Here is a 13,773-nt window from a genome sequence, read left to right as displayed (position 1 = left end):
GTGCTCATTCCTACCCATTACTGGACTTCATTCCGTTGCTGTGGAACAGCTGAAAAGAGCGGAGCAGGAGAAAAGATGGGCTGTGACCTAACCTTGAACTAGTAAGAGGGAAGGGAGAAAAAAGGGTTCTCAAAGGGATGCCCCGCCTTGGTTTCACACTAAGGGTTAGAAACAGTAACCAAACAACATCTCCAGAAATCCATATCCTGGGTAAAACGAGTCATTATCCATCTGTGTCTGTTCCAGCCACCTTAACTCACGTTTGTTTTGGGAAAATAGTTTTGGGTTGATCCTAACAGCTGACTGACTGTCCAACACCACTGAAAAGCTCCGTTAGGACCCTGCAGTGAGCAAGCGGGAGTTGCTACTTTGGGCTGAACAGGCTGCTTGAAAATTCAAGTTTTACCGTTGCAAAGTTTTACAAACAATTTTACTGATGCGGTGTTTGCATAATACAGTAAGTATCATTAAACAAATACTTTCCATAAGTAAATCATTATTAACATCATTAGAGCTTATGTACTGGGATAGATGACACCTGATCACTGTACTCAAGATTCTCGTACACAAGAATTCCTTATCGCTTGTAAACGCGTATTTTGGTACGCAGGTAGGCATCTCCAGCCAAAATATAAGTTGTGTTAGAAGCTCTCATTAGGAAAAAGTAAACAGTCCCCATTCTAATCAATCAAACTACTGCCTTTTGAAGAGATCAGAATACTATCAGTCACCTCCATGTTAAATAATTTTGAAAGTCACCTTAATTAGCCTTCATTTCCATAAATACTGATCTCAGAGAATAGTTTTGCAAAGAGGAAAAATAATCAACTGACTAGAAAAGTTATTCACAAAGCACCAGCAGAGTTTGTTGGTTGGTTTTTTTTTTTTTTAATAAAGGCTAATTAAGCAATTAATGCTCTAATACAAACAATTAGTAATTGATTTCTAAAAATTTTTTTCTACAGAACCCAGTTTCTTACCCTCCACAGCTATTATTTTGATAGCTTTGGGGGGAAATTATGCCAGTCCAGTCTAAAATGGCCACCTCAGTACAGGAATGCAAAGAGATTTCAAAAATCTTTTACAGTCGCAGGTTTTTAATCAAAGTGTATAAAATCTTAGTCTAGAAAAATAAGTATAGATTGTATACAGTTACTGTGCTTGGAGACTGAAGAGAACAGTGCACCACCCAAATGGCACAGGCAGACTGAAAAATGCAGGTGAGAATATTCCTTAAAACTGTTGGTGTGTTTTGTGGTGGTTTTTTTTTTTTTTCCTCTCCTTTCTCATACTTTTAGCCTAAATAGGTGCAAAAAGTATCATTATGTGGGAAGTCTAGTTGCTGGCAAGGGACTGATGAATAGGTGGCTGGAAGCAGCGCACGTGTTCCACGGGTGTGCTCTCTCCATCACCAGACTTCAAATACTTGTCCAAAATAGCAATTATTTCATCATTCAGAATCTGGAACTTGCGAATTCTCTCAACCATTTTCTTCAAAGGCTGCAAACATCAAAAAACCAGACACACAGGAATTAGCTTTGGAGATAAAAAGCCTTAGACACAAACGCTGTTACCTCTCCCAGCAATGTTACAAATGTTTCCCTTCCACCCCTAATCCAGTGAAAATCCCAGGTGCACGTTGGTTTTTGACAGTGCTGCTTTTTGTACAAAAAAGGGCGATTTACTGCAGCCTTGTCATAATCTGAATGCACGTATACGAGACGGAAAGCATTAAGAAAATCCCACATATTCAGGAAATCGGAATTCTCACTGACCAGTCTTCAAACTCCAGTACTAATGCCTTAATCTTTTCTTCCTAAAGACCCCGGTGCCCTCGTTTTCAGCATTTCATTCTAAAAGGCGACTGCTACATCTACCCTGCATCCAAGTACACACAGCTCTGATTTATCGTCGTCTTCATTACTACAGCGAATACACAACAGATGTTTTCAACTCACCACGTTCTTTATAACCTCGTCCTTGCCATCATGCTTTTGGACTTTCAACAGGTGGTAGCAGAAATCCAACACATCGAAGCGGCGCTGCTGCCCCAAAAGCACGATGATCATACAGCCAGCCCAGTGCAAGCCGTCCCCAAAGCACTGCCTGAAACAGGAAACGCACCACGTAAAGCGCGCGCCACCGACATCTCCAGAAACACCTCCGCAGGAAACAAACGCTCAGGAATCGGCCATTCCACTAAACTACGTATGTATCGCTCTAGGACGCGTAGACATTAATCTAGAAAATACTGCAAAATCTCATAAATTAAGTTCTCTTTCCAGATACCACAAGCGATGCAAATGGATGCTTAACAAAAGACCAGAACCCCCCCAATTTTACACAACGTAGAGTTACTCCAAAAACATTTACTCCCCATAGACTCCAGCGGCATTACATCTCATTTTCGAAGGAAACGACACTTTCAAAGAAAACAAACTGGGAATTCAACACCGCTCTGCTCCTTTGGGCTGCAGGCAAGAAAGGCAGCAAACGCCCTATGCTGTTGCCTCCACAATTGCTCAGTGAAAAGCACGTAACAGCTCAACAGTTTTTCAAAATAAGGATATTATAAAAATTAACAAAACCAAGAACTACCACTCCTGGTTAACTCATGTTAATCATGTTAACTTCCAAGCGCTCATTCTTGCTCTTAATTCAGAGAAGAAAACACTTGCTAGAAATACATGCACCCATCTTCAGCTGTTTAAGTTCAGCGTCCGCAGGGGGCTGACTCCTGTTGAAAGACGTGTGCTAGGGCCTGTTTGTCGTGGGATTGTTCGTTACACAGTGTCAGTACTTAAAATAGAGGGTTATTTTTGTTAAAGATACAATAATATCTGTGTTCATGGATTATGAGCCCCTCCCCGTGATCACAGCACTGCCCCTTGTTTTCGCACTAAGCTCTTGCAGACCGGCAAACAAACGCCGCCATTCTAGGCCCCCCCGCCAGTTACAGGGAGGACAAGCGCAGGACTGTTGCCCGCCGGCGGACCGCCGGCAGCCGGCCGTACGTACTCCACAGTGAACTCGTGCGTTCCCACGGGGATGCAGTAGACGAACTGCATTGCGCTCCAGAGGCGATGGAATTCCACGCACTCGTCCACGTGCATCACCCCATTGCTGGGCAGGGGCCCGCGCCAGATGGGGTCGTCCAGGAAGGAGCGGATCCTCGTCAGGATAACCTCAAACATGGACAGGCCGCAGCAGAGGCGCTCCTTGGTCAGCAAGTCCCCTTCCCTTGCGATGGCTATTTGCTAAGGCAGAGAAAGAAAGTGCAAAATCCTGGTAAAAGCCACTTGACCACAAGACTTTATTTTAAAAAAAAAAAAAAAAATACAACAACATGTTTTTCAGTTTCACTTGGTTTGTCGTACAAGTTATTTCTCCTGACTTCAAGTGAGGTCAGAGGCCACTAACCTGGGGTTCAGTTCAGTGGAAAAAACATTCAGAGACAGTCGTAAAAGCCTTTTCAAGCAGAGAGGCTTGAAAGTAAGTAACGCTAACTGCAGTAATGCTAATTCTGGTCTAGTCCCAGGGGATTTTAAAGAATTCTTTGCCTGAATGGAGGCAGAATGCAAAATCAAAGCGTTCAGTGCTCTGCTGCTAGTACGGGCAGTAACTCCTGCCTGCGCCTCCTGCATAAGTCCCTCAGCTGCTGCTGTTCGAGATGGGAAAGCTCCAAAGGCAGCACAAACAGGCTTGGACAAAACTCATAAATGGCAAGGCCGACCAGGGCTCGTCCCAGCTTGTGCCATCACACTGAGAGCTCTCTCCTACAGCGCAACAGCACCTGTTGAGCTGCAGCACATACGACGACAACAGCAGTCTGAAGTCTGCTTCAGAGCACTCTGCTCTTAGTTTCTCCTCTTCACATCTCAATCATTTGTAAACTGCTACGGTTAGCAGGGAATTAATGTACCTCTCACACCGAGAGAAAGGAAAATGGCGCTGAAGCTGCAAAGGCAGGTCAAGAACGTTCTCTTTGGTCACTGGTTTTCCAGGAAAGCTCAACTCAGCTCATTTTCTAAGAGTTTCTAATCATCTGGCTGAGAGAGGAATAAATTGTTTTAAAATATACATATACGTGCACAAGAAAACTGATTGCTTTTGGTGGAATTTGCACCAGGACCTCCCAGATTGGCCCTTACACTGAGAGGGTATCACATAGCAACATACACAAAAACTAGCGTTTTCCCCAAAACACATCAATTCCACCCCAGTCTCAAATGTTTTAAACTTTTGAGCTTTAACAGCTTTACCAGCTCCATGGATCTGGAAAAAAATCCTGTGGTGTGAACAAGCTGGATGTGCAGGTTGAAGTTCTGACACAGCTGTCAGCAGGTGTGTGGAAGGACAGGCTTTCTAGTGCTCAGAAATTTCTTGAATTGCCTCTGACACAAATAAGAGAGATTACCTGGGGTGTTCCTAGTCTTTCAATTAGAGGAACCAAATGTAGTGGAGCATATTTTGATTCTAGTCTCTTCATTTTAGCATCGAGTCTTTCACCCTCTGAAAGAAAAAAAGAGAGCACCGATTCATTTAATTGGTAGCTGACTTAATTTTATAAATTGAAATTAAGCAAGAAAGTTCTTATTTTTACACAATCTTTGTTCAGTGCAGTAGAAAACTGGGTAAGTTATTTGTACAGGTCTAAATAATTGGTTAATCTTCAATGTGCTTTTAGAAAAACAGATATTTATATTTTAAAATGTTGCATTGTATGTGCAAACAAAAAGAAACCAAGGATTTGTAGTAGCATACATTTAATTAACTAAATTGAAGACCAAATATAAGGCTCTATTATGCTGCTGCTGCTAACACATTCGCCTCCCACTTGCACTAAGCCAATTAAATTGTCCTTATCATACATAAAATGCTTGTCTCTAGAAGGTGGGGCATAACGAGGGTGGAATTCTGTGTGTAACAAGGCTTAAAAAGCAGTTGGCACCCCCTCATCAATGGCAAGTAGGAAATGTTCTCCAGCAAATGGGAAAATACAGTTTACAATGGTCTGGTTCGTTTTATGCAAAGACGAAAGTAGCTACGGCGAGTCTGGAAATATTCACCAAGATTTTTAGCTGACGGGATTTCTCTGAGCAGAACAAATCAGCTGCTCTGGCAGTGAGAAACGGAAAGGAAAGGAGACAGAGGAGCAACACAGAAACAAGAGAAGCATGAGGGGGGGGAAAAAAAGCTCACTTTCTGATGATGAAGGATGAGGAAAGCAGATACCAGAGGAAGCAATCCTGCAAACGTTCACCACTGCATGCCCAGTTTAGTAAAAAGGCATGTGAAAAGTCTACTGGGACCAGGCGCCGCTTGTATTTACTTACTCTGCTGACAGACTTCCTACACCCTGTATGATCAAGCCCAGCCCGTTTAATTGACAATCATATAAGCTAAACAGCACCTTTGGAAAAGCCTCTCACCACATCCGCATAGCGGGGTAATACCGCCCTGGGTTATCCATCCCACTTTTCCCTGTCACAGCATTCCTCCTCTTCCTCTTGTAATTTGCACCGAGCCTCGCTAAGAAGCATGTATTTTTCAGCCAGGCAAACAGGCCTGAATCTGTTACCTCTGTCCCGTAATTAACAGCGGTGGCGTAAAGGATGGCTGGGGACCGTCACCAAAACCACAGCGGCAGGCAAGACAAGTGGAAAGCATTACCCAAGGAAGGGGTTTTCACTTAGCCAATACCTTTGACGTGAACTCTGGGCAGGATATTCTGGAATGGCGCCGCGTGCAACAGGTCACACACTTCCTCCAGGGACTGAAACAAAAAGGAAACGAGAGGCATTTAGGACCGAAGAATCCCCAAACCACACCAGATCCCCAAAACGGCCTTCCAAAAGCATGCCGATGCCGTCACAGAAACACCAGAGGGCAGCCAGCCTCTGCCGCCAGCGCACGGAGCCGCTCCGAACCATCACTCTCCTCATGGGATCGCTCCCAAAAACGATTTGATTTCACCAAGTTACTTTGGATTCCCAAATAAACCCCAGCAGCTCTCCTCCCACCCTCAGCTGGCACTTTGTAAAGGACAGGGTATTTATTAAAAAGACTAATGCAGAATGAGTAATTTTGGTATGAAAGCGGCAGACGGCTCCTGCGCAGACAAACAGAGGGGTGAAGATGACTCACCGCTTGGTTATTTTTACCAATGCTATTCCCACAACCCGTTATCTATCGTGGCAGGCACATCTCCCCTCCAGGAGGGCTGAGACACGTGGCAGCAGCGGTCAACCACCTCTCGGGAAGTATTTTACATCTTTAGGGATGGGGGAAAGGAAGACAGATGTCTCCTGTTTCTTGCCTGCTGTATGCACATGCAGAGAAAATGCAGAGATGACCAGAAGCAGATGCATGACATTACTAAGCCCCTCTCTTCATTTTTGGGGCAGAGGCCCTGCTCATTTGTAGTCCCTCAGCGGTAGTATTAGAAGATATGTTCGTCAGCCATACTCTCGGTACAGCTAGAGTACCGGGGCTCATGTGCCTTTCCAAGGTCTAATTCCTTGATGTCAACACCGTGAAAATGCCTGTGCCAGGCAGCTGAGATTAACAAGACCCACCCACTAGCAGAAACGCACTACAGACCTACATTTTGCACCGGGTTCAAGTCTCCTTTAGTTATGACAGGTGGCCACAACGGGAAAATACTGAAATACGTGGCAGGACATCGGGGCGCCGCTGAGGGCAAAAACAAGAGGAGAGGCAGCGAGCAGGGGTGCATTACTAGAAAGTGTCCCCAAGGTGGTGTCCCAGAGGAGGTACCTCCAGCACTGGTGTCACGTTGGTACACCCTCAAGCAGTGAGGGCCCTCGCTGGCCTGGCCTTCCACCATGTGCCCTGTTAGCCTGAATCCAAAGTAATGCAGTTTCTCGTTTTGTTTCAGCTACCCCATTACTGTTTTGCTGAATACGGGTTTGCTGCTTGTCACCTAGCCCTCCAATTACTCTCCACCACACGGGAGGGATCCTCTAACACCACGAACAGTACTCTGAGGAACAGCATGTCTTTGTTACCTTATCTGACATCAACAGCTTTAATACACCCTAGAGGAGGAGTCTTATGCAAGGATTTATTTTTGGGCAACGGCAGGCCCCCAGCCAGCTTGCTGAGGAAATGATGTAGCTGGTTCGCAATCAGCAAAGATCGCTACGTGATGGGCAGCCCAGCCTCAGCGGCAGCGTGTGCTTGCACAGCGTGGGCAGAGCACCCCGTACGCACAGGCAGGGGAGAGACTCCCCACCCACGTCTCAAATGCACGATGAGATAAAGAAATGGAAAACAGCACACCCGTTGCTTTTCTGGCCCATAAGCAATGCTCACCTTCCTCTTTGTAAGCACCCAAAAGCATGAAGACAAAGAAATTACACGTCTGGCCATTTTGTTTGAACAGCAGATTGTATAATGTGAAAGAAGAGTGAGAAAAGAAAAGGAGAGGTAAGGACAAAGAGCAATTGTAGCACCATGCCCTCAGCAGCGGGCAGCTTCGCATGCTGAAAGGTAGAGGCTGGAAGGAAGCAGCTGAAAGACTGAACGAAGCTGTGAAACATGTCCAAACAAGGACAGATGAATATCTGGCAGAGCGGGCGCCACTGTCAGCCATCCTAGCAGCAAGAAGCATGTCCAAGAAGTCCACGTTAACTTTGTGATGTTTCAGACGACAACAGGAATGACAAACAGGGAAGGAAAATAACAGTAGCAGATGCACAACTCATTGACATAAAGAGAGTAGCCACCTTGTGACTGACTGCAGGAATACTATATTTGACCGTAATTTATGATGAAGGTCATAATATTTGCTCTTCAGGTACCGTACACGAGGCCATGTCTCTCACCCAGCAAAGTCAGGCATCCCTGCTACCTGCCAGACATGAAAGCCCCTGCAAGACTGTAAGAGATCAGAGCAAGGAACTGTTTCTACCCATCTGTCTATCAGCAATAGCAAACCTGCAGATTTCAACCTTGTTATTTATGACATTAGTAACAAAATTTGAGAGTACATTTTGAGAGACAGATGGGTTTTCAACTAGCACAGCAGGCACCTACCAGACTCTGTTCAATGAGGAGGCAAAACAGGACGGCATTTCCCACTTCCCGCAAATTCTGGAAGCAGACAGTCTTCAGTTCTGCATATTCAACAATGTCCTTCAACTGATGGTGAAAAAACTCCAAGATACCTGAAATCAAAAGAGAAGCAAAAAAATTAAATCTCAGGAGCCAGAACGAAATTTAGTGATGATCACACAGGCACACCTGTTACCTTGGGAAAGCAGACAAAAGATTCTGGTCATGTGGATAAGAGTCATACAGATCAGGACTAATTTTTCTTTCTGCCTCAAAAGCACTCCAATTTTCTAACTAATTTGCCTATTCAAAGCTTGCACTGAATGTATGTAAATATACTGTATGAGAGCACAACTAACCAAGGGTGCAGGTTTACAGTTCTCTCTCCATGTATCAGCACATGAGATTTTTTATCTCCAGAGGTACAGTCTAGTGGAAACTGAAAAGAGCAGTATTTAAATACATTAAAAATCAGAGGTTATTAAGTGTTAAGCCAGTGGTGTGCTGACCTTTTTAACTGGATATATCATGCAAAACGGAGTGCCTAGCTTCTCACTCCTAGCAAAGGGAGCCAGTGCAAGAGGTAACAAAATAATTTCCAGGGTCAGGAAGAGAGACCAGGGCTCTCGTCTGCTGTTAGTCCTGTTCCAGCCTCTGTCCCCACCCTGCTGCACCACTCGACACGTTCAATCACAGCTGTTGTTTTCAAGGATGACAGAGCCAGCAAGGTGCAAAGCGCAAAAGATACAGGGAACAGGGGTGGTGTCAGGCTACGACTGTGACGGTGCCACGGACAGCCAGAGGTGATCCGCAACCTCACAAAACAATTAAATACAGGAATCACAAGTCAAGCTCTGCTGGCAAGGGTATATCAGATACTGCTGACAAGCACAGTCAGAACATTGTTTCTGTCAAAGTTTTGCCAAAAGCTGTTAAAAAACAGCTAAACTATGATCTTAAAAACATGTAATTTACATAAACATATGTCTTTTCCACCAAAGCTCTCGCAAACAACGGTGACGCTTGACACGCTGGTGGATTTCCAGCTCCTTTCCTCAAGCTCCAGAAAGGTTGTGCAGTCCCTTGGTTAGAGACAAGCCCAGGAGACCTTGGGCTTGGCAGCTCCTGCAGGGACCCAATCTGGTCAGCACTGCGGAGGTTAAAGCCACGTGCAGGATGGGCGAGGAAGAGCAGAGAACTGCAGTAGGTCAGACAGCTCTCTGGCTTTTTACCGGTTAATTTTTATCAGCATTTTTCCATCTGTCTGCACAAGCCTGGCCCTTTTAAGAAGCCACCAAAAACTTCGACTGATGACAGAAGAAAATACATCACGCAAAGCTTTCGAATTGCATGCTACATACGGCAGTTCATTTCCATTACACTGTATTAAGTCACACATTTAAATCTCCACCCAATCGCATCTTAAGCAATTGAGAGGAGACAAGGAAAGACAGCACCAATGCCCCCCCCCCCCTTCCCATGCGTTCCTTGGGTGCAGCTGACGAACACTTCCCAGGCAGGAGATTAGACTTTGGTATTTACCCAGCAAGGCAATGGCTGAGAGGGGAGCGCGCAAACATAAAATACAGCCTGGAGCGTTATCTATGCCAAGGAAATCCCTCAAATTAGCAGAGGAACTTGAAAATGTACAGTGAAGGAGGGACTGTACAGCTAACCTACACACTTCTACAGAAAGCCTCGCATCATTAAAATTAGTAACACAAAACATCCATAAAGCGCATGGCGAGGGGATGCAGGGCTGGCTCTGTTACACCTCAAAGAACTGTTTTTCAACAGAAAACTTGCAGTAAATGAGTGTTCCCACACACGTTCAGTGGAGATAAATTTCTAACTAACTTGAGTATTTTAGTGACTCAATAGAAAAGCAGAACTGAAAAACTAATGGAGATAGGTCAGATGTAACAAGTGCTTGCTTTTCAAAGGAAAACACATTTAAATCTAGCTAAAAAGCAAGTAAGTCATACCAGCGCATCACCCACTCCCCCCTTTCCATAACACGGAGACCACGTAACGAAAAAGCTCTGCAAACAGACTGTTGGTGTACATCCAACACGGTGGTGTAAAGGCCAATGGCAATTCCCAGGTGTCTGAGCAGCAGTGAGCACTTGTGTTTATGGTTTAAACACACCTGCCCGCCAGGGCAATGAGTCGCTGCAGTGCTGAATACTGGGATTCCTATTTTAAAGATGAGGTTGAAAAGGCAGATTAATATGGCAGAAAATTTTTCACAAAAAATTTTTGATGCTAAGAAAAAAAATGCAGAGTGAGGGCACTGAAGCAAGCTTTACCACAGCTCCACAGTGTGTTTTAGTTACATGCCCTAGTATTTCCTTTGTCTTTTCTTCTCTGTTGATGAAAGGGCTTCCATGCCTAGCAAGAAAGGTCTTCTAAGGATCAACTGCTAGAAGTCAAGTTAAATACTTGCCTCATACCAAGACTGGACACCCTTCTGGAAGCAAAAGTCCATTGTGTTATCCTGGACTTAGGTCTGTGCCACAGAGGAAGTCAACCTAGAATATCTACCAATGCCTTAATATCCATGGCACGTACAGAGAGATTGATGGTGAACCAACAGAAGGGCTGGAAGGCTCCTTGAAACACAGTGACTAACTGTAGACTTCTCCACATAGTTACCAAGGCGAGAAAGCACCACCCGAGCAAACAGGATATTGGCGGCAAGGACGGACACAGGGATGTTTTTCCCTTTCTCTTGTATGGTGAGTGGGGAGCAATTTGGTGAGAAACAGAAGCTGAGCAGAGCAGCAAGGACGATTCTGCTACCACAACATCAAAACAACCATTGGTCCTGAAGGGGATGGAAAGGCGGGGGCTGTGTGCGTGTGTGTCAGACTCTCTCAATCCCCTGCCCAGCCTATGGATTTTGTGGGGAGTTTCAGAAAAGAGATTGATGCCTGGAACAACGTCGAGAAAATTTTATCAATGTTATATGGGCAGCTCTGAAGTGAAATCCTGAGAATAACCCACATCACCTACAGCAAATATAAAGGAGCAGGATGGCACAGAAAGAAACCAGGAGCAGCACAGAGGACTGTGACCGGCAACAAGGAGCTCATACTGAAGGCGTGACTGAAACCAAAGCAGACAGCAAGTCCACCCAAAAGCAGCGGGACAGCAGAAGTCAAAGCAGCTTGACGTTCATATCATAAAAGTTACATATTCTCTTTTATAGTCACTCCAAGTTACACAGTTCCTCTCAAAGTCCTTAACAAAGATCCTTATTTCTTCACCCAAGGCCCCAGTCACCATATACAGATATATAAATACACACTCCCACACACATGCATTCATGAACAAATTGTGCCATTATTTTGAAAATCTGACACCCAGTATTTATCATGCAGTTGTTCCAAAGGCGACTATCAACAGCGCACTGCTTCCCCTTAGATGAAGGGCTGGATTTACCAGCAAAACAGATGAAAGCTTACAGAGCTACATAGCCTATTTTTGATGGAACAGAAATGACACTGAAAGCACGATCTGCTCCCCAGTGGAGTCCTGTGGCAGAAATACATCATCATGTTTTCATTAATGTTTGAACAATGGCATTCCCGACTACACCTCCTTATACTGTGCAGTACACAGAACTGTATTTTTATGAAAGACTACGCATGCACACCAAAGCCCTGGAAAAAGAACCAGTATCTTAAGAAAGTTAATTTCACTTAACCGCATGTAACCTTCCTCTTTCCCCTGATTTTATTTGTGGGTGCAATTCGTAAGTTACTGTATTAGTTATATATACATAGCATTTTGCAAGGCAAATGAATCAAGGCTTTTTGCTCCTTCTCTTCAAGAAAAGAATTTTAACTAAACCCCTCTATTCCTGCAGATGGGATGATGTTAGGTGTCATAATAATCAATCTTATAATCCTAGTTTCTGATTTACACAGATCTCAACAAAAGCAAAGGGTGTTGAATTAAAATAGATCCAGTGAAGTATAGAAGATTAGTAACGGATTAGGTTCCATCTCTGCTTCCAAAATCCTCTGGCAACAGCACTCAAACAGCAGATGCCAAGTTTCTGCTGTGCAGTCTGTACACTAATTAATTTAGGAACTCAGACCAAATCAACACATGCAACGCAAAGCTCGTTGGATTTCTTCACTTTGGGCACCTTTCATTTTCTATAAAACAATCTCAGTTCACACCTACGGACTCAAATCAGACGTGTTCCAGAGCTTGTAACAATTCTGGTACCTAAGAGGTACAGACAAAAATTGGCTATTAATTCTAGAACTGAATTGCTGGCTAACAACAAACTAGATCTTGAATATAATTCTTGGTATAGTTGTGTTACGGATTATTTTCTGCAGAGTACTGACTTCACTATTGTTAGGACCTTCAAACTGTAGCTACAAATACTCCTTTGGCTCACGAGAGACATCATTAACTCTGCATATCAGCAGTCATGCCATTCCTTTCAACAGAAATGTTTGTAAGGTTTAAGCGTATACATGTATCTGGGACTTATGATCACGGAGCCTGTGCACTGTGTTTATTTTGCAAGAAATATCCTATTGTTCTGCATATCTAATCAGTCCTTACTGCCTTTTTGCAATCATCTAGGTGATTTGGGTTGCCCCCAAATTCTTTCAAATAGTCTGTGATTCCCTCCCAAACCTTTTTCCAACGGACAGCTTCCAGAAAAACCTGTGAATAAATTGTCTTAATTATTCTTCCCCACGAGGACTCAAGCCATCGTGCCCCCAACAAGAAATTAACTTATTCTCCTACTCATCCAAGTTTGATCAAAAACCTGGGATAACGGGAAGCACTAGTAGCCCTTCTGCTGTGCCCCAAGAGATGCGTCCCCAGCAGCCTCTAGCCACTACTGCCCTCCATCACACTTCCCGGCCCAGGCTAGCTTCAGTTCCTATTAGACCCTGACCCGAAATAGTCCAGAAAAAGGAGGGGTAGAAGACTCTTTTTTGCCAGGTTGCTGTGCTGAAGCAGCTCTGAAGGTGTTGCCAGCAGCAAAATCAGCTCAGGGAGAGACTGGAACACAGCAGCCGGCAGCACGGGGCACTGGGAGGCTTCCCCAAACTGCTGTGTGAACACATGGGATTTCAAGAGATCATGGCCTGGTGTAATGAGTGTTTTGCCATGCACCAGCTTTGGGTGTTTTGTTTCTTTGATTTTTTTTTTTTTTTTTAAGAATAAACATGGAAATGCTATACGTAGGAAAAAAATACACAAATAGGCTACTTTCTCACCAAGTTTATATCTTGCTAAGCTCATCGATTTTTTTTTAATAAACTTTCTTTCGGAAGGGTGATATACCAGTGACAAAAATCTAAGCCTCATCTCACAGCAGAGCTGACAAACTACTTTCTTCATCGTGTCCAATGACACTTCAGAGTGGCAGGACATGAAACACTCAGTTATCAAAAGCAGGAATGCCGTGTTCAAATACTAGAAAAATAGCAGAAGAAAATGTTACCTCCAAGATGAAATTTCAAGTTTAAACTCGTATAGGCCAATATTCCTTTAAGAGCTTTAGCGACTTTGAAAGGTCCCTTTAAAAATCCTTATGCTTAATGTATTTTTAGACAAATATTTTTATGACTACAAGATGAGCAAGTTCCCCACTGCTTTACACTGTTCCTATGGAAACAAACCCATCGGCGAACAGGAGTCCTGAACAACTCTGAT

General features: G+C 44.1%; 1 protein-coding gene across 6 annotated transcripts in view; it reads right to left on the bottom strand.

Annotated features, from left to right (window-relative positions):
• Window positions 1–408: 408 nt before the first annotated feature.
• CYFIP1 (cytoplasmic FMR1 interacting protein 1) overlaps window positions 409–13,773 on the bottom strand; it is an 86,561-nt gene continuing 73,196 nt past the window's right edge. For all 6 annotated transcript variants that reach the window (XM_087758537.1, XM_087758540.1, XM_087758535.1 and 3 more), the window contains 6 exons: window positions 8,062–8,192; window positions 5,704–5,776; window positions 4,418–4,512; window positions 3,019–3,257; window positions 1,959–2,106; window positions 409–1,500 (listed from right to left, as the gene is read on the bottom strand). In XM_087758537.1, the coding sequence (XP_087614663.1) occupies window positions 1,336–1,500; window positions 1,959–2,106; window positions 3,019–3,257; window positions 4,418–4,512; window positions 5,704–5,776; window positions 8,062–8,192 (851 nt within the window). In that variant the 3' untranslated portion in view covers window positions 409–1,335. The remainder of the gene's footprint in view (window positions 1,501–1,958; window positions 2,107–3,018; window positions 3,258–4,417; window positions 4,513–5,703; window positions 5,777–8,061; window positions 8,193–13,773) is intronic.

Source organism: Nipponia nippon, unplaced genomic scaffold (genome assembly GCF_047370975.1).
Source record: "Nipponia nippon isolate SJK-2023a ecotype South Korea unplaced genomic scaffold, ASM4737097v1 scaffold_2, whole genome shotgun sequence".
Lineage (NCBI taxonomy): Eukaryota > Metazoa > Chordata > Aves > Pelecaniformes > Threskiornithidae > Nipponia > Nipponia nippon.
Note: the sequence above shows the minus strand (reverse complement) of the source record. Positions and strands in the feature narration are given on the sequence as shown.